The sequence below is a fragment of the Mustela nivalis genome, assembly GCF_964662115.1.
Source record: "Mustela nivalis genome assembly, chromosome: 12".
NCBI classification, from domain to species: Eukaryota; Metazoa; Chordata; class Mammalia; order Carnivora; family Mustelidae; genus Mustela; species Mustela nivalis.
The window spans coordinates 103,904,933-103,926,225 of NC_139031.1; the positions used below are offsets into that span (position 1 = coordinate 103,904,933).

General features: G+C 40.8%; 1 protein-coding gene across 2 annotated transcripts in view; it reads left to right on the forward strand.

The window, feature by feature from the left end:
- The window catches only part of AMPH (amphiphysin), a 266,447-nt gene that overhangs the window by 238,563 nt on the left and 6,591 nt on the right, over positions 1-21,293 (forward strand). For both annotated transcript variants that reach the window (XM_082692553.1, XM_082692554.1), the window contains 3 exons: positions 12,075-12,284; positions 14,218-14,460; positions 16,498-16,599. In XM_082692553.1, the coding sequence (XP_082548679.1) occupies positions 12,075-12,284; positions 14,218-14,460; positions 16,498-16,599 (555 nt within the window). The remainder of the gene's footprint in view (positions 1-12,074; positions 12,285-14,217; positions 14,461-16,497; positions 16,600-21,293) is intronic.

The following is a 21,293-nucleotide window of genomic DNA, read 5'->3' on the forward strand; positions in this document are numbered from 1 at the left end:
ACGATTGGATTCTCAATTTGGAGAGGCTTATGAAGGATTCAGGTATCTGCTGACACCCAAAGGCTATGCAAGAACATCAGGTACAAGCCATCTGTGATCTCTATCTGATAAATAAATTAAAAAAAAAAAAACCATCCTATAGAATGTGTTTTTTTAAATTTAATTTTTTTTCAGTGCAACAGAATTTATTGTTTATGCACCACACCCAGTGCTCCATGCAATCCGTGCCCTCCTTAATACCCACCACCTGGCTTCCCCAACCTCCCACCCCCTGCCTCTTCAAAACCCTCAGATTGTTTTTCAGAGTCCATAGTCTCTCATGGTTCAAGATATAACTCCAAAGGCAAAGGAAACAAAAGCGAAAATGAACTCTTGGGACTTCATCAAGATAGAATGCATTTTTTAAAATATTTTATTTATTTATTTGGCAGAGATCACAAGTAGGCAGAGAGGCAGGCAGAGGGAGAGGAGGAAGAGGCTCCCGGCTGCGCAGAGAGCCCGATGCGGGGCTCAATCCCAGGACCTTGGGATCATGACCTGAGTCAAAGGCAAAGGCTTAATCCACTGGGCCACCCAGGCGCCCCATATAGGATGTATTTTTTTTCTCCAGCGTAGATTTATAGCTTCTTTCTTCTGGTCATAATAATCTAAGATAATATTAAGGTTATTTTTTCTAAAGAAAGGTCTCCTTTGCTAGATGACTGATATTTTGTTGTAAAGACACAAAAAATCCACATTGTGTTCTGAGCATTATTAATTAATAGGTTGGCTGTGGCTGTCAACAGTTAGGATTGGGTTGATGTGACCTTTTGAAGTCATCCTTTTTGCTGCCAAAATATCACTACACAGTTATTATTTTGAGTCTTGAGAATCCATTTTATATGAGGTAAAATTTGTGGTGGTTTTGTTAAAAAAAGAAAAAAAGAATAAGAGGCAAATGTAATTTCAAAAACAGGGAATTTTAACAAAGAAACCTGGGGCTTTCAAGCAAAATAACTATTAAATTTTTGTTTTTTTAGTTTTTCCCTACAGTACTAAATTGTACTTGTATATCTATAGGATGCATGAAGAAAGAAATGAGCACGTGCCTCCTATTCAAGCGGACAGAAATCTTCCTGGCAACATGAAGTTCATCTATGAACTGTGGTTTGGCATATATACATATATATTCAGTCGTTTAAATTGGTCTTGACAAGTCAACTGAAGTCTGGTGATGTTTAAAAAAAAAAAAAAATCAGTGAAAACAAAATAGTCCCCCAAATAATAGGCTAGTGTTTCATCTTCCAGGAATCTCCATCAATTCTAAAAACATTTTTATCTTGATCTTTTTCTCATTTATGTTTTAGAAATGATACTAACCCTAAAATAAATTTTAAAGAGCCAAAACTTGTTTCTTGTCCAGATGTTTCCATCTTATATAAATAATGGCAATCATCTTTAGGAAGATAATTGATTAGTATTTGTCTCAGATATCAGTATCAGAGAATTAGGTTAAGAATCAGATAAAGATTTTAATCCATATTGATTCCATTTTCTTATAGAGTCATATTCTAATTTTTTCTAAATTTCTGTCAGCTCTTGTATTTTGCTTTAATTACGTGAACTGGACCAATACCTTTTTTTTTTTTTTTTCCTGTTGTTTTTAAAGAAATACACTGCAATTCATTTTAGGGTTAGTATCATTTCTAGAACATAAATGGGAAAAAGATCAAGGTAAAGATGTTTTTAGAATTGATGGAGATTCCTGGAAGAGGAAACACTGGCCTATTATTTTGGGGACTACTTTTGGTTTTGCTGCATTTTATTTTTTGAAACGTCACCAGACATCAGTTGACTTGTCAAGACCAATCTAAACCACTGGGTATATACGTATATATGCAAACCAGTTCATAGATGAACTGCATGTTGCCGGGAAGATTTCTGTCCGCTTGAATAGAAGGCATGTGTTCATTTCTTTCTTCATGCAGTTGGCAAGTATGATCCGAGTCCTCTCTAGATATTGGGCTTTGTTCTGATCTGGGGGAGATAGTGGTGCAGGCAGTAGACCTAGCTCCTGCCATCCTTGTTCACACAAACTGGTGGTGGGAGAGACAGAGACTGCAAGGAGTTGGGGTTTCCTTGGGGATGGTCACGTGCTTGGGTCTGAGCATTTGACCTTTTCTCCTTGTGTGGAGGAAACATGAGAGCTGGGACTCCCACTGCCTCCAGGTCTGAGTTCCCAGTACGCAGAGAAAGGATACAAGATCACAGGAAGCCACAGGAGCTTGATTTCCTGTCTGCCCTTGGTGATCATAGAATTGTGTCCAAACTCAAAGTGCTCCTCCGAAGCATGCTGTAAATTAAATTAAATATACATACACCCTGGGGATGGATATACCCTTTACCTTCCTCACTAAAAGCAAATCCCCTTCTTGAACAGGTCTGTGTGAGGGTTATGCACTGTTATTGTCTATGCTAAGTGTTATAGTTGGAGGTGATAGCAGGTTTCATGTTGTTCTTCCACTGTTGAGGAGCTTTTTGTAGATGATGGGTGCCTAGCGTTTTTTTAAGTCTTATTCTTGGTGTGTGCTTTTTTTTTTTTTTTTAAATTGAGGTGAAATTCACATAACATAAAATTAATCCTTTTAATGCGAACAGTTTGGCTTTAGTTCATTCATAATGTTGTACAAATGTTAACTTCTGTCTGGTTCCAGAACATTGTTGTTACCATAACACTTCTGCCCATTAAGCAGTTACTCCATCCCCTCCCTCAGCCTCTGGTAACTGCTGTTGAGCTTTCTGGCTCTGTGCATGTATCTGCTCCTGGATAGATCGTATGGCTAGAATCATACAATGAGTGACATTTTGTGTATCTGTGGTGTAAACTTTTTGTTACATAGGAAGTCTTGTGTTTTGGCTTGACATTTTTAACGGGCTTTGGTTGTAATTAACTGAAATTAAAAAAAAAAAAAAAAAAAACATTCTCCTGTTCTCCCTTAGTATATGTTGGCTCAGTTCACAAGCCCATGCAGAAACCTTTCCTGGCCATCAGCACAATTGGAAAGCCTGTGTAAGACCAGACCCATTGAAATGTGAAAAAGACAACCTCGTTTAGACAATACTGTCCACCTTCACTTCCCCTGCAAACATCAGTTCCTGTCCCTCCCCGTATATCAGACTTAGGTGTGACAGAGCCTTAGAGATGTCTTCTACTGGCTCAGCCCTCTCACTCCATGGGTGACAGTGTTGAGATTTATCTAGCCCTGGATACTGTTGAGCTGAACATCCAGACCAGCATGTGTTCCCGTTCTGCAACTGCTTCTTGCCCTTTCTCGCCTGCTGGAACCCAAGCCTGGGTCCACTCTGAGGAACGCAGCCTGAGCAGTGGCAACAAATGCTTCACAGATCATTCAGAGATGCCATGGCCAGGGGCAAGGTCAGCTGTTAATTGTGCCATGAAGACATTTTCCTTAATGAGGCTGTCCTTTGTGACTGGCTGCTTTGGACACTAGATCTGGCTCATGGTGCCATCTCTGAGAGTGCACAACACACCACATTCACCTTTGCTTCGGAAGAGATTCCATCTTTCCTAGCCACTTCTCTTATGGACTTTGCAAACAAACCTCTAATTAAACCTTCCATGTTCTTCCATGTATCATTATTGGATATTTGGCCATGACCTGAAAGGCCAGATTCACCAAAAATTCATTAACTTGGAGATCTGAAGTTTTGCAGAAAGTGTGGCGCTCATTCAGACAGGTGTTGCCATGGCGACAGTGCTGTCTGCAGCGGAGCTGCACTGGGACCTGGCTTCTGAAGGTTGATGATGGCACCGCAGGCAATACTCAGGGACTAGATTAAAAAGAAGATGATTGAGGCGAAGGTCAAGGGGAAGAAAACCACTAACTTCCTTTATTAGGAAGGGATACCCGTGGATATATCAAATGAAGTTTGTAATACCAGGCGCCACCTTAAACAGGAGCACCATTGGAGGCCCAGTGTTCTTGGAAGGGCTCACCTCAGTCATCCTGCTGAAGCAAAATGAGGACCTGAGTTGTTCTAAGTAGAGTCAGCATGATGAGGAAAACTGGTCACCAGCCCGTGGCTCGGGGCTGGTGGGTTGGGGGTTTTAATAATGCTCCCTGCCTCTTAGGCTTGTCTTTAAAATGCACCAGGGGAACAATCCTGTATTTCCATAGAAATGCTTGGATCTTCAGACTGGTCAAGGGCTCAGGTTGGATCCAGATTAAAGGATGGACAGGAAAAGGCAAGAGTGACCTATGACCAGGATTTCCTCTGTGTTATTTATCTCTCTTTGTGGCTTCCCAGAGGGGCTCAGGGGTCACTTCAGCTTTCTTGCTGATGAGTGCAAGAATCAGAACTAAAACTCAGATCCCTAGTTGTCTCTGTAGTGGTACTCCATTCTGTCTTGTTTCCTTCACTGTAAGATGGGTTAGATGAGCCCTGTGTTCCTTCCAGCTTTGGAATCCTACCCATTTCTAACCTGTGAACACAATTATGAATGTCCAAGTGCTGACTTTCTAACTCTGCAGTGCAGTGGATAAAGCCAGGAGATGGTTGGTCTTCTAACTTTCCCAATCCATACATATCTTTCTAAACAATGATACTGTGAGCTGAAGGAAAATAGTAATGTTAAGGGAAATTCTCTCCAACCAACCACTTTTCCTTACCTTTCTATTACGTAATTAGATCTTAATTAAGAGGGATTTTATGACATGTTTCTTTAGTACCCAATAGTGCACATAAATGAGTATTTTATTTATAAACTGCAAATCTCATTTTAAAGAGTAGCATTCCAAGACTATAAGTGAATGTATTCTGGTTTATGAAATTCCACTCACATTCCTTATCAAGCAGCCTTTGCTTGGGGTTGTCTGGAGGAAGCTGTGGGTCCGTGGAGATGCTCCATATCTAAGAATTAGTATGGAACTCTGATCTGAGAGGAGGGTTGTCCTCTTGGATACAGGATGGTCTGATAAAACACGGAATTTAGAGTTAGACTGGATCAGCCCTTGTTTACTGACAGCCTGAGTTACTTGATCTCTAAGTGTTAGCTGACTTGTGTAGAAAATGGGAATGATGTCTAATAGGGATGTTGGGCACATAATTTGCGGTAAATGGGACACACCCGAGATAACGCCTAGGGAGCCCTAGAGTCACAGGAAAGGTTAGCTCTCCTCCCCCCCCTCCCCTGCCAGGCTGGGCTGCAGAATGTGCATACATTGAAACTGTCCAGCAGAAGCCTGCCTCTGCATCAGAATGATGACTCCATGCCTGGGGTCAGTTGGTAAACCTGGAGTTCAGTGAGTTTTCAGCCAAGTGCCTCTTCCAAGAACAAGTGTCCAGAAGATGGTCACTCTGACTCCACTATAAAACATCCTTTAACCAAATTAACACTCCGCAGTCTGTTTCTTACCTCCTTTACTATATTTTGTGTCACTTACCCCAGGAATATTTAAGCGAAAATGAAATGCATCCAAGAACACATAATGGAAAATTAAATGAGAAACCTGAAAACATTAAAAAAATAAATCACAAAAATTATAGCAGATTCACTATTATTAGGGTTCTTTTTTTTTTTTTTAATTTTAAAGCTCCTTATCCTCAAATATACAAAGAAAGTCAAAGTTTCAGTAGTACTGTATTCTAGAAATATATTAGCCAAGCTCAGGAGGATTTTGCACAAACCAGGGCCAGAACAGATCCTTAAAGCACAGCCACTGAGCCTGGCATGGATAAGTATGTGACCATTCCATCCATCCAGCCCCCCATGAGTGTGGGAGCATCAGTCTGAAACATCCAGGTCATCTTGTGCCTGCTGTTTCCCCTGACGGCAGCTCCCCTTTGACCCATACATTGGGGCATTCAAGACAGTTGCTTGTAGGTAGATTTTTGATGAATCCCTTTCCAGCGGCTGTTCTGAAAGGACATCTAAAATGCCTACATGGAGAGGAAAAGTAACAAATTGTTCCTGTGTCTACTGATCAGGCCTGGAGGGATCTTACCTCATTTTAAATCATGAAACAAACATGTTTTTAAAATGGCAGAGCCTGTAGAATGAGCAACACAAAAGAAGGAAGAAACTGCACTGTAGATGGTGTTCAGATTTTCTTTAGAGAACAACAACAACAAAAGTTACTAGATTTTTTTGTTGGTGGTGGTAAAATTTCTAGATAACCTTCATCACAGGAAACAAAAAAAAAAAAATGAAAGGGGGGTGGTAAGGTAACCACATTGAGATAAAAAGGGAGTTGCTTTTGAGGCATATGAAAAGGGAGGTCCATGACCTAAGAAACAACTTTAATGGGAGGAGATGTAATACTAGAATTAAAATTTGCAGGTAAGTAGTAAAGACCGGACATCACAGTGTAGAGAATTGATGTGATAGGAGGTAAACTGAGGGAGCTCTTTCAACACAAAGAGGAAAATAATAAGGAAAGATGGTAGATGGGGGAACCAAAGACTGAGAAAAGGATTCACAGATCATCAGTTTGCCAAGAAGGGACCATAAAGAAAGGAGTAGCTGCCCCATCAGTCAGCCCTATAGAGAAGTAGTTTTTTTATTGCAGGAGTTCCTGCCTGCAGACCATAAAAACCACCTACAAAAGGCAGAATTTATGAGGGACTAACATCTGGATGTATTCTTTTAAAATTTTAAATTCAGAATTGATAAGAAAGTCCTGTAAGCATTTTGTCTGGAGCAGGGTGCTAGCAGAGAGCAATCAGGCGGACCTCAGACTCGCCCTTCCCAGGGTGAATGCTCAAGAGCTGTTGGAACACCTGGTAGACGTTGAACACAAAAAAGTCACACTGTTGCAGTTTTACCCGCAAGACAGTGTAGTTGGTCATATGTGAAAGCGCAGAGAGATGTTATCAAATGTAGAAAGGCTATAGAAACACCAGAGAATTTCCAAAAAACATTTTATGAAGATGTATTCCAATAGACTGAAAAAAGATGACTCAAAGTCAACATGAACAGAAAGAATAAAGCAAATGTAACACGTCAGTTGAAGGTCTCAGGTAGTAGGTATTTGGACGTTCACTGTCTGATTCTTTTTATTTTCTCTGTATTGACTTACCATAATAAAGTGCTGGGCAAAAATTCAGAAACAGTCATTAGTAGAAACATCGTAAATGAATAAAAGTATTAGGGTCTAGTATTTATTTAAATGTACGTCTGACCAATTGCTGTTAATATGGTTACAAACCAAGATCTCCCATCAGAGTATTATTACAACATTTAGAAACTAGAAACCAACTAGTGTTCAATGACAAAAATGTTAAATTGTCAAATAGAAAAAACAAAGTACAGGGCGCCTGGGTGGCTCAGTCGGTTAAGCGACTGCTTTCAGCTCAGGTCATGATCCTAGAGTCCCGGGATCGAGTTCCGCATCAGGCTCCCAGCTCCACGGGGAGTCTGCTTCTCTCTCTGAACTTCTCCTCGCTCATACTCTCTCTCACTGTCTTTCTCTCAAATAAATACATAAAATATTAAAAAACAACAAAGTACAAATTATAAAGTCCATTTATATAATTTTTCTAAGAAACATGATCACTGTATTATAAATAGATAATAAAGTGCCACTAGGCACAGAAAAATGATTGAAAAAATAGGTAAAAATGTTATTTCTTCTATTATCTTTAAACCTATGGTCTCCATTATTTTTTAATCAGAGGACTGCCAATTTCCAGTTAAAATAGGCTAGCCAGTAGATGCATATGGAATATTATACCAGGGTTGTCCTCACCCAGACCAGTTACTGGTAGGCGGCTTCTCAGGCATTGCTCAGGCTCACATTGCCAAGGAAACACCGAGTAAATAAAATGAATCCATAAATTACATAAAGCCCAAAGATCACCAACTCTCATGCAGCCCATCACTACGGCTCCTCTGGAATCTGGGTCCCCTTTGACCTCCCCTCACAGCGCATCTCATGGAGGGCGTGACTCTTTTCTGTCATCCTATTGTGTCTCCCTACTTTGCAGGATACACGGGCCATTGTACTGCATCCATTTTGTCCCACTTACAGAAATTTTGCTAACAGGTGTTTGGGGGGACATGAATACCATGACCACATCCCTTTCTGTCAAAGAGATTGTTGAGGCAGAAGTTGAAGAAAACAGATCCGTGTGTTGTGATAAAGAGGGAGTCGTTCACCTTCCCAAAGACATGCTTGTCCCTGTGGTTTCTGAACAGTACAGTTTGAGCAGAGGATAAGATATTGGTGTTTCCTTTAACATTTGGAGGGACATGACAAATTGAACCACATTAAACATCAAAGGCTTGAATTACTTTCAATGGTTTCATTCCTCTGGTTTCCCTGGATTATATTTAAAAAAACAAACAAACCAAAGAGCAGTCATGAATCATTGTAGTTTTTCCTAGAAGGTGTAACCTCTCTGGTATCAAGCAGAGTCCAGAAAATGTTTTCCATTTCTCAGTCTACAAAGAGCTAATAAATTGGACTCCATAAAAATGGTAACAAAAAGAGCAGTAACAGGGGCACTTGGGTGCCTCAGTGGTTTGGGCCTCTGCCTTAGGCTTAGGTCATGATCTGATTCCTTCAGCATCAGGTCCTGGGGTTGAGCCTTGCATCAGGCTCTCTGCTCAGTAGGGAGCCTGCTTTCTCCTCTCTCTCTGCCTGCCTCTCTGCCTACTTCTGATCTCTCTATCTCTGTCAAATAAATACATAAAATCTTAAAAAAAAAAAAAGTGATAACAGTGTCACTGAAACCCTTTTTGTGACCTGTCTTTATCTGGAGATAACACCTAATCCAAGCAAATTGCATTTTTATGCTGTTCTGTGTTTGCAGTTGGTAAATATACATTAGAAATATTTCAGTAAGAGTGGAAAATGTACAAAAGATTCCAGCCTTATGCTTTACAGGGAGGGTGACCTCTGATTTTCAAAGCTATTCTGGAGGCAAAAAGAGAGGAGGGAATATAGATAGTAGACAGGCCTTCTCTGTTTCTGTAACATTCTTAAGGTCTGTAAAATCAAAGTTTGTACTTGATTAGAGAAATAGGACTTTGTTACTAATGGACTCAGAGAAGAAGGAAAGGATGTTAATTTCTTCCTTTTTCCAAGTAGGTCATTCAAAATGCTTGGTTTTTCCGCGCTGTAGTCAAAGTGCCAGTTTCCTTAGCTCCTTGCCTTCACTAGAATTGTTAATTTCAATCTTGGTGATTTTTATTGGCCCTTATCCTTCTGTCCCTTTTTTGTGTATATGAGAGAGGTCAGGTAAATTGCTGCCAGGTGAAAGCTGGGGTATACTTGCTCTTTCTGAGTTCAGCAAGCATCACAGTGTGAACAGACAGGGCCCTTGGCCTCCCCCTGTTGGTGGTCAGCATCACAGCAGCCGCAGTGTCCAGCCTAAATCACATCCAGCCAATCAATGATGGCTGTTTGAATTACTTAGGTGATGACATATTGCAATAGTAAAGGAGATACAATCAAATTGATGGCTATTTAGAGTACCAGAGATAAATCAGACTCATCATTAACATTCTATATGTATAGAGAGATTTAAATTATTTTTGGCAACACCATTAATACTTAACAGAAATATATTCTCTTCTGGACATACTCCCATTCAGTTGGGAGTAAAATCCAATCACTAATAGTATGTGCTTGGTACATTTATGTATGGGAGGATTTATGCATAATCATTTGGGGGAGTAGCCTATTAAACATCATAGTGGTTGCTTTTTTACCTGTAACTATGTGTATATGTGCTGTGCTCTGTGTGTGTGTGTGTATGTGTTTGGTGGTGTGCACTGTTCTGTTTGCCCATACCATCTGCATGATATATAGTCTATCTGGTTTTCAGCTGTTGAAACCAGGGAAATGTTCACTCCATAGGTGCAAAATTTCCAAGCAGATCGAAAGCATAGATAACTCGGAATTATGATGGCACCACTTTCTACATTTGAGCCTGAAAGTCCACTGTATGCACTTTATTTATAGTTTGATATGCAAGAATTTTGCTAAGTAATTCTTGGGATCCTGGAGCAAGCCTGTTGATTTCTTCAACAATAAAGCTATGAACAGTTATTCATCTTCTTGGAATGAAGAGGATGATCTTCATTATCTGGTTCTTACTCTTTTTAAATTATTTTTAACTTTATTTTTTCAGCATTCCTAGATTCATTGTTTATGCATCACACCCAGTGCCCCATGTAATCCATGTCCTCCTTAATACCCACCGCTAGGCTCGCCCAACCCCTCTCCCCTCCAAACTCCCCTCCAAAACCCTCAGTTTGTTTTTCTGAGTCACATCCATACAAAGACCCGTGTTTATTTAAAATAAGAGATGCAATTATCTTAAACTTTTAACTTTCTATTAGGGGGATTGTCAGTCATTCACAAAAATATGAATCCCTACTTCAATAGTTGTTAGCATTTAAGTTTGCTTTAAATGAATGTATTATAACTCATATAATTGATTACTTTTTTGAACCCAGTACCTTAAAGACAGGATGAAAAAAAACAAAAAGAAAGAAATGGTATATCATGGGCATGACTACATTTTGGATCATTGTACACTTTGCATGAGCCAAATTTCAATGAGAGACAAGTACATTTCAAAGAATATGGCCATATAACAAAGAGTACAGCTGTGAGCAGTATTTTTCATCCCTGAAGTAAAATATGTTGTAGAAAAATGTATTCTGTGGCAGGTAATTTTTCTTTATTACCTATAAATTTGAGTCAGAAGAAAGGTGTTTTATAAAGACGTCTTGCTTTGAGAGTAGGTATGTGGCTTACGTTCTCTATCTCCCACTTCTGATGCCCATTCTGCGGGCACTGCCCACCCCTGCTCTCGGTCTGACAGTCAGTATCCGTGATACTGGCACTTTCCTAACCCAACAGAACAACTGGGGAGAATTTATTCCACAGAGAAGAGGAAGGGCTAATGTTAATCACATCAGATAACAAGATGAATTTTTGAAATACGTATCCTGGGTATATTATATAAGCTCAACTGATTACTCTTTTTTCCTCAGCCTTTTCTCATTTGAGCTTCTCAAATCAGGCCTGCCACACCAATGTTAGAGTCTTAGATGTGTGTTTGGCAACCAGTCTGCCTAAAGCTAACACTTCTGATTGCACTTTCTTTAATTATTGCAAGTTTTAAACACTACTTACAGCTCTTCTTTGGACTGTGTGCAGCCTTAGAAAATTCTCATTTTTTAAATTTCACTCCTATTAAAAAGACCCCAAATTTGAATCAGCTTTTATTATAATGTGCATTTCATAACAAAAAATGACTTGCCCTTCCTTCTCAAGAAGTCTAATTGAGAAAATTCCCCAATATATTGATTTTCATGAATGTGATTTAGCTTTGGGGACCTTTCCCATGAAGATTTTAGAGTGTAGACTGAAATGCGGTTTTTCTAAACTCTGATTTTGCACGATGAGGGTGCCTTTCTTACATAGCTTTTTTCCATGATCCAGGTTTTGGGGAAAGACGCCTTCCATTTCGTGACTTCAGTGTTTTCAAGGTCTTTGTGACCATCAGCTTTCAGGCAACAAAAGTAGAAAGAGCTGGTAAAATCCAAGTCTCTCAAATGACATAGGTCACTTCCACTCAAATTCCATTTGCTGAACGTAACTGCAAGGAGAGCAGAGGGCTGTTGTGTCATTGGGGGCCCAGAATGAAGGGTAGGGTTTTTTTTTTGTTGTTTCATTTTTTCATTTTATTTTTTAAGTGAAGTAGAACGGACACACAATGTTCCATTAGTTTCAGGTGTACAGCACAGTGATTGCACAGGTCTGTATGTTATGCTCCACTCAATTCAAGGGAGCCACCATCTGGCAACAGACAGCTCTCTTACAGTAGCGTTGGCTAGGTTCCCTATGCTGTGCCCTGCATTCCTGGGGAAGAGCAGTCAGTTCTGATAGATGGAGGGCAGACTCTGCCCTGCCAGAATCCTGAGCTTCTGTACCTTCCACAGAGCTTCCACATCTGATGAGCCTCCCCAGAATGGCCCGAGGTGAAAGGGCTGGGGCTGGCTCTTCTTGAGGCCCCGTACAGATACAGACACAGCCTGTCTGGTATCCGGGCTGCAGGTCATACCTGGAATGGACGCCACTGTGACACCTGGAGCCGTGGTGTTGGCTGACGAGGAGGCTCCAGTGGAGGAAACAGAGATGGAGAAGGCAGCTCTTCCTGCTGGGGAAGGAGCAGGTGTAGAGGAGACCAGGACTGATGCTGACACTATGGAGGCCATAGATAGTGACAGATCTCAACCAGAAGAACCAGAAGCAGCAGCCCCTCAGGTGAGTGAACAGGGAAAAGGGAGGCTCTGGGAGGAGGTGTCCTGGTTGGAATGCTGTGTAATGGAGAGTGCTGGTAACAGCTCTGGGGGCAGAACAGGTTTGTGGCCATTGTGTGGTAACGTGGTTCACCAAATATACATGTGTGTGTATATATATATACATATATATATATATATTTTATGTATATTATGTATAATTTAATATTCATATTTTTATTTAATATTTTTATTTTTATTATATTCCTTATATAATAAAAATATAAATAATATAAACAAAATAAACTTAAGGTATATAAAATTACACATATATAATGTAGTATATTTAGTATATTTATATTTTTGTTATTATTTAAGTATTTGTATATAAGATTGTCAGCAAGAGACTGAGCTTGGCTTTCTCTCAGTGTCAGCGTTGCAAGGTTCACACAGGCCTTGAGTGATGGAGAAAAAGAAGAATGCACAGATGATGTAAGCATGAGATGGAGGGAGCAGGAAGAGAATGTGGCCAGATGGTGGGATATTATATGGATTATGTGAGAAAATGACCATACAGAACTTAGCCCAGTGCCAGGCACGTGGGGAGAACCCAATATTAGTAGTTACATCCTATAGTTATTAGTAGTATTTAGGAATTGTTGTTATCGTTATAGCCCTTCACATCCACCATTAGGGAGGCTCCTTTCAGCAAAAGCTCATCCCTGTTAGCATATTTGAGAGGCCAACAGGTCATTAAATACATACATGAAGTTGTTGGACTAGGGCCAGTGCCTCACTTCTTCAGAGAACTGTTTGTTCAAAGTTCACAAATCCATATAGTCCATGATGTGGGGGGCACACAGCAAGGGCAGCTCTAAACCACACCGTTGGTCTAGACTCCAGAAAGTAACAATGAAAATTAGGCTCTCAATGTGATACTCTCCTTTGTCCTGATTTTACCCATAAGAAATTTCCACCAAATCTCTCCAGGGTTACTCAAAAAATGATCCCGTTCATCCCACTAGAAAAACAGCAGTATTGGTATTTGGGAAATAACTCAAAAATATGTGCCATTTCTTCCTGAGATTTTTATCACAATGCCAGAACTGTTTTGTATTATATTGTTAGATTTGTTGGAAAAGTGTATTATTTTCTCCAAATTGAAGAATGGAAGTGCTTAAGCCCACTGATATCCAAGGGAATAAACATCTCCAGACTTCCATTATGCTAGTGAAATTCTTCTCGTCACTCATCTTTGTTTGTTACCAAATAGGAAGGAGATCTTGATCCTTTGTTCTGTCACACCCCCTTCCCGTGTAGAGTCCTCGGAGGAGTGATTGCTGGGAATTGTCATCCCTCCAGCTCTAACTGCAGCTTGAGCTCTAAAGACAACAAGCCAAACAGATGCAGATTTAAACACTAGCCAGATCTGTACAAACAATCTGGTTGGAGGCTAGTCAGGAGTCCCATGGCCTCTGGAAGAAAAGCAGTCATAAGAGGTTCAATGTCAGCTTCAAGCATTGTTAGGACTCAGTGGGACAAGAGTAGACCACGGCAAAACTGAGGCCATTCTTGGGACCCTACTGGATTCCCCTTCCGGAGGGCCCCTCCCTCCGCTCTCCCTGTAGTCTCGGATCTTTTTCCCAATTTCCATAGAAACCCCACTTTTCACAAAGGGCCTGACTGCTCAAGGATCCAGAAATTAATCCCATTAAAGGTTTCTGTCTCAGGAGAGAGAGAAAGTTGACCATGTCAGGAGGAACGTCCTGCAAGGCTTGAGGCCCAAAGATTTTGGCTAGGTTTGAGGAACAGTGGGTATTTTATGGAAGGGAGCATGTGGGGAACGTGGGAGCCAAGGAGGGTACATCAGGGATAGAAGCAGAGCACAGTGCACCCGAGGACGCAGAAGTCTTTCTTCCCAGGCCCTGCTCAGCACCACCACATTTTTCTTCCTCCAGGAGAAGGTCATCCCTTCAGTCGTCATAGAGCCCGCCTCCAACAACGAAGGAGAGGGAGACCATGAAGTCCCCACAGGTGCAGAGTCCATGGAAACACCTGGTGCCCCGGCTCTTCCCGGGCCTGCTAGTGAGCCCCCAGAGTTGGCTGCAGAGCCCAGAGCCAGTGAGGACTCCCAGCCACTGCCCTCCACTCCAGCAGCAAGTGAGGCATCTCAAGATGTGCCTCCCGGCTTCCTCTACAAGGTCTTGTCATTTTGTCTTGTTTTAATTGGGTGGCCATTCATTCTTCCTTTTCTTTGAGGCCCCTTTGCTGGAACCTTTGGTTTTTGGATGTTTGCATTTGTATTTTTTGCAATAGGTATTCCTTCTCTGTACTGCTTTCCCCACATCACAGTGTAAAATGGCAGGATTTCTGGGCTGCTGGACAAGCAAAAACACAGGAATGACTTTCCATCTCTTTTATCAATCCATAGTTAAAAGAATGTTCGCCACAGGATAAATGGTATGCCCCTTGGTAGTGAGTGGGTGAATTCTCTGCACACCCTCTACCCCCCAAAGTGCCCTCTCCTGCTCCTCTCCCAGCCCTGTGAGTCCCTCCAGCCCTGGACTCAGACCAGGGCTTTGAAATCCTCCTTGCATGCATCCACCGGGGGCTGGATTATACACCAGCTGGCCGGGGTGCACCCCAGCTTTTCTCCTTATCTGCAGTGTGGCCTGAGGAACATCACTTCTCTGTCTGTGCTCCAGTTTCTCAGTTGGAAAGTGAATTGGGGAATAAGCTAGTCATTTCCAGCTCTGACATTTTATGATTCTATATAAAAAATATACATTTTAATAGCCAATCACGTGATCTCTGGGAGTAGGGCTGAGGGGAGGGACATGGGAGAAATAAACGGCTCATAGCTCCAGCGGGGTGAGTATGTGGGTCATTATGGTGCTCTTTCTGCTTTTGTTTCTCAGAATTTTTTATGATTAAATTTTAAGGAAATCTTTCAAAAAGAGGGGAAAGGGTAGGGGAGAGGACAGGGATTTTTTAACAGTATATGCTTGCAGTGAGTGGTAGATAAGCCCTAGAGATTTAATGCACAACGTGGTGAATATAGACAATAATATTGTATCATAATCATCAAATTTGATCAGAGACTAGACCTTAATTATTCTAGCCACTAGAAAGAAATGATAAATACATACCGTAATAGAGGAGCTCAGTATTGCTACAATGGCATCCTCTTACAGTATACAAATGTATCAAATTAGCATCTGTACCCCTTAAATTTGCACAATTCTATATCTCAAATATACTTCTATTTTAAATTTTAATTTATTTACAAAATAAATATAAATAAATAAAATAAATCAAATGAAATTTATGTATTTATTGATAAAATTATTAGTTAATTGATTGATTGATTAAATCTCTACACCCAACTTGGGGCTCAGACTCACAACCCCAAATCGGGAGTTGCATGCCTTTCCAACTGAGCCATCCAGGCACCCCAAATATATTTCAATTTTAAAAAAAGAAGAAAGAAAAGAAACAGATAGATATGGTTAAAAGGTTAAGATAGGAAATTTTTAAAGAAATTGATTGCAGGCTTTTATTAAGTAGTAATTCCCATATAACGTGGAAAGTGATGACTTTTCCCATTATTTTTAAAAATGTTCTATGTGCCATTTTATTTATTTTTATTTTATTTTATTTGTGGGGAGGGTCAGGAGAGTGGCAGAGAGAGTGGGAGAGAGGATCTTAAGCCGACTTCATGCTCAGAATGGAACCCAACCTGGGACTTGATTTCATGACCCTGAGATCATGACCTGAGAGCCAAAGCCAAGAGTCTGATACTTAACCAACTGTGCTACCAGGTGCCCCTGATTTTTCCAGTTATTAAGTACTTGACAGAAGTGAGGTTAGAGGAACTTTCTGCTAGACACTCTCAGTTCGAGTTTAAAAATGAACAATAATAAAACATCAACGATAATAAAATGTAAATATGTAAGAAAAATATGACAAAATTTAATTAACACATGACGTTTCAACTCTTGCAGAAGGCATTGCATTACTAAACGTACATGCAAATTGTCACAATATCAGTCTTCAAGGATTGGACGTTTTAAGTAATCAAGACCTCCTTTCTATGTTTAGAGGTCTTCTCCCTTGGGGTATGCTGGGATCATTGTCTTCCTCATCCAGCAGTACCTGCTGACAGTCTGGCTGGGAGACTTCAGTGTTACATTTCCTTTTGCTTTTAAAATAGTAAATTCTTTTAAAATCTTTTGCAGGTGGAAACACTGCATGATTTTGAAGCAGCTAATTCTGATGAACTTACCTTACAAAGGGGTGACGTGGTGTTGGTGGTCCCCTCAGACTCAGAAGCTGACCAGGTAAGGAGAGATTGAAAGGTTCTAAGGGCCATGTTGTTGTTGTTGTTTTCCCTGAGGGTCACTGGGACACAGTGAATAACTGAAGACATTTTCTATTTTCTGAGATGTTGCATGGCAGCTCTGAAAAGGGGTTAAGGTTTATGAGCACATGACAAGGCTAACTGTAACTCTTTAGAACACCTCTTTTAGGATATTGTTATGTATTTCTCTTGAAGATTTTATTTAGGAGGGGCAGGAAAAGATGGCAGAGAATTAGGAGACCCTATTTCAACCGGTCCCCAAAAGTGAGCTAAATATCTACCAGACACTCTGAACACCCATGAAATCAGCCTGAGATGTAAGATTATACACTGCTGGATCTCTACAGGGACAGAAGACATCAGTGGTGAGGTAAAGCAGAGTGGGAATGCTCAGACTGATATAGGAGGATAAACAGAAGGGGGAGGGAGCCACCAGAAGCAACCCTTTGGAAAGTATATCCCAATAGGAAAGTGCCCTGTGGTTGGGGACAAGCATTAACTTGGAGTCTGGTTAAAAGCACTCAAAAAGAGCAAAAGATCTTAAGGGGCAACTGGTGGACAAGTGGTCACGGTCACGGGCCTAAGCCCACGTACCCAGGTCAGCCACTGCTGGTGACCACCCATGCCAGAGAGAGTCCGGCAGAACCTCCAGTCTTTGGGCTTGCGGCTTTTGGCTGCTTGCACCACGGCTTGGCTGGGTGCACTCCTGTCCACACCTGAGAGAGCCTGGTGTGGGTGCCAGCTGGCAGTCTCTGGGACCAAAGCCTTCCATGACCAGCCAAGGGTCTGGACAGTCCCATTCCGTGCCTGAAAGAACCCAGCATGATCTCTGGTTGGGATCCCTCTGCAGCAGCCTTCGCGAACTGCATGACCACTGGTTGGAGTGCACCTGGCAGTGGGCCTAGACTCAAGACAGCAGTCCCAGCAAAGGCAGCCACCCGCAGTGGGCCCTGTAGACCAATATAGCTTGTGGTATTAGTGGCTCAGGGGTGCAGAGACAAGCCAGGGCTTTGGGTGATCACTGGGATGGTGGTGACTTGGGAGTGTGCACTGCCTGAGGGAGGTTGTGCTGTTCAGTAGAGTTTGCATAGGGGGAGTCTGTGTGTTCTGGACCACCCAGAGGGGAGCAGACTGAGGCTTCTCTCTGAGGCGAGGTCTGGGTGCAGACATATTCTTTCTTTGCTCTGACCCCCTGAAAGGCCACAAAAACCTCCAGAGAACCAAAGCCTGAAAAACCAGTTTCCACAGGGCCCAGCCCCTTGATAACCTGAAGGGCGACTCAACCCAAGCAAGACTGATAGAAGAACAGCGCAGCAGGCCCCTCCCCCAGAAAGCATGCCAAAAGAAACCTCCAAGACAGAAAGGGCTGGCAGGGCACTAAATGAGAAGAACATGCAGCCAAGAACACTTTATTCAGCAGGGTTGACATTCAAAATGGTTGGAGAGATTAAGAACTTCCATGACCAGCAACATTTAAAAGAGTATATGACCACCAAGCCAGCACTACAAGAAATATTAAGGTGGGTGGGTGGGGGGAGGATGTTCTATAAAAGAAGCATCTTTCATGCCAGTGGGTCTCTAAAGAAAGCTGGGGTAGCAATTCTCATATAAGATAAATTATAGTTTAAGCTGAAGACTATAGTCAGATACAGAAGGCCACTACATCATTCTTAAAGGATCTAGCCACCAAGAAGATGTAACAGTAGTAAATATATTTGCCCCCAACATGGGAGCAACTACATAAGCCAACTGTTAATCAAAATAAAGAGTCATATTGATATGAATACATTAATTGTAGGGGATCGTAACATATCACTCTCAGTAATAGATCATCCAAACAGAAAATCAATAAAGAAACAAAAGCTTTGAATGACTTTGGACCAGATGGACCTCATAGATATATACTGAACATTCCACCCTAAAACAACAATACTCATTCTTCTTCAGTGCACATGGAAGTTTCTCCAGAATAGACCACATACTGGGTCACAAATCAGGGCTCAAAGGATACCAAAAGACTGAGATTATTCCCTGCATATTCTCAGATCACAATGCACTGAAACTGGAACTCAACCACAAGAAAAAATTTGGAAAGAATTCAAACACTTGGAAGCTAAAGACACCCTGCTTAAGAATGTTTGGATCAACCAGGAAATCAAAGAAGAAATTAAACAATTCATGGAAACCAATGAGAATGAAGACACATTGGTCCAAAACCTATGGGATATGGCAAAGGTGGTCCTAAGAAGGAAATACATAGCCATCCAAGCCTCACTCAAAAAAGTCTGAAAAACGTAACATACACCAGCTCTCTTTACATCTTAAAGAACTGGAAAATCAACAACAAATTAAGTCAGCCCCATGCACAACAAGGGAAATAATCAAGATTAGAGCAGAGATCAATGAGATAGAAACTAGAGTTACAGTAGAACACATCAATGAAACTAGAAGCGGTTCTTCAAAAGAATCGATCAGATCGATATACCACTGGCCAAACATATATAAAAGAAAAGAGAGAGGACCTGAACTAATAATATGAATGAAAGTGGAGAGATCACGATTAACACCAAGGAAATAGAAACAGTCATCAGAAATTATTATCAACAGTTATATGCCAGTAAGTTAAGCAACCTAGAAGAAATGGAAGCATCCCTGGAAACCTATAAACTTCCAAGACTGAAAAAAGAAGAAATTTACAGCTTGAATAGACCAATATCTAGTAACAAGATTGAAGCAGTGATCAAAACCTCTCCATAAACAGGAGCCTGATGGATTCTCTGAGGAATTCTACCAAAAATTCAAAGAAGAAATAATAACTATTCTGAAGATGTTTCCAGAAATAGAGACAGACGAAAAACTTCCAGGCTCTTTCTATTAAGCCAGCATTACCCTGACCTCCAAACCAGGCAAAGACCCCATCAAAAAGGAAAATTTTAGAACAATATCCCTGATGAATATGGATGCTAAGATTCTCAAGATCCTAGCTAATCAGATCCAACAGTACATTAAAAAATTATCTACCCTGACCAGGTAGGATTTATCCCTGGGTTCAACATTTGCAGATCAATCAATGTGATAGAACAAATCAATAAGAGAAGAGAACCACATGTTCCTCTCAGTTGATCAGAAAAAGCATTTGACAAAAAACAGCACCCATTCCTGATTAAAACACTTCAAAGTATAAGAATAGAGGGAACATAACTCAACTTCATAAAATCCATGAAAAACCCACAGCAAATATCATTCTCAATGGGGAAGAGCTGACAGCCTTCCCTTTGAGATCAGGAACACAACAAGGATGCCCACTCTCACCGCTCTTGTTCAACATGGTACTAGAAGTCCTAGCAAAGGCAATCAGACAACAAAAAGAAATAAAATGTATTCCAATTGGCAAAAAAGAAGTCAAGCTCTCTGTCTTTGCAGTTGACATGATACTTTATATGGAAGACCCAAAAGACTCAATCTCTAAACTACTAGAACTCATATAACAATTCAGTAATGTGGCAGGATACAAAATCAGTGCACAGAAAACAGTTGCTTTCTTCTACACTAACAGTGAAAATATAGAAAGGGAAAGTAGAGAATCGATTCCATTTACTATAGCACCAAGAACTATAAGATACCTGGGAATAAACCTAACCAAAGAGATAAAGGATCTGTACTTGAGAAACTACAGAACACTCATGAAAGAAATTGGAGAAGACAGAAAAAGATGGAAAAGCATTTCATGCTCATGGATCAGAAGAATAAACATCATTAAAATGTTTATACTGCATAGAGCAATCTACACTTTAAATGCCATCCCAATCAAAATTCCACTGACATTTTTCAAAGTGCTGGAACAAACAATCCTAAAATTTTTATGGAACCAGAAGAGACCCCGAATTGCAAAGGAAATTTTGAAATAGAAAAACAAAAGTGGGGGCATCACGTTGCCTGATTTCAAGCTTTACTACAAAAGCTGTGATCACCAAGAAAGCATAGTTCTGGCACAAAAACAGACACATAGACCAGTGGAACAGACTAGAGTGCCCAGATATGAATCCCCAACTCTGTGGTCAAATAATCTTCAGCAAAGCAGGAAAAAATATCCAGTGGAAAAAAGACATTCTCTTCAATAAATGGTGCTGGGAAAATTGGACAGCTATGTATACAAGAATGAAACTCGATCATTCTCTTACACCATACAGAAAGGTAAATTCAAAATGGATAAAAGACCTCAATGTGAGGCAGGAATTGAACAAAATCAGAGGGGAGAACATAGGCAGTACCTCTCTGACATTGGCCACAGCACCTTCTTTCAAGACAGGTCTCCAAAGGCAAAGGAAGCAAAAGTGAAAATGAACTTTTGGGACTTCAACAAGATCAAACACTTCTTCACAGCAAAGGAAACAGTCAACAAGACAAAGAGGCAACCCACGGAATGGGAGAAGATATCCGCAAATGACACTACAGACAAAGAGCTGATATCCAAGATCTATAAAGAACTCCTCAAACTCATCACTCATAAAACAGATAATCATGTCAAAAAATGGGCAGAAGACATGAACAGACACTTCTCCAAAGAAGACATACAAGCGACTAACAGACATATGAAAAAATGTTCATCATCATTAGCCATCAGGGAGATTCAAATCAAAACCACATTGAGATACCACCTTACAACAGTTAGAA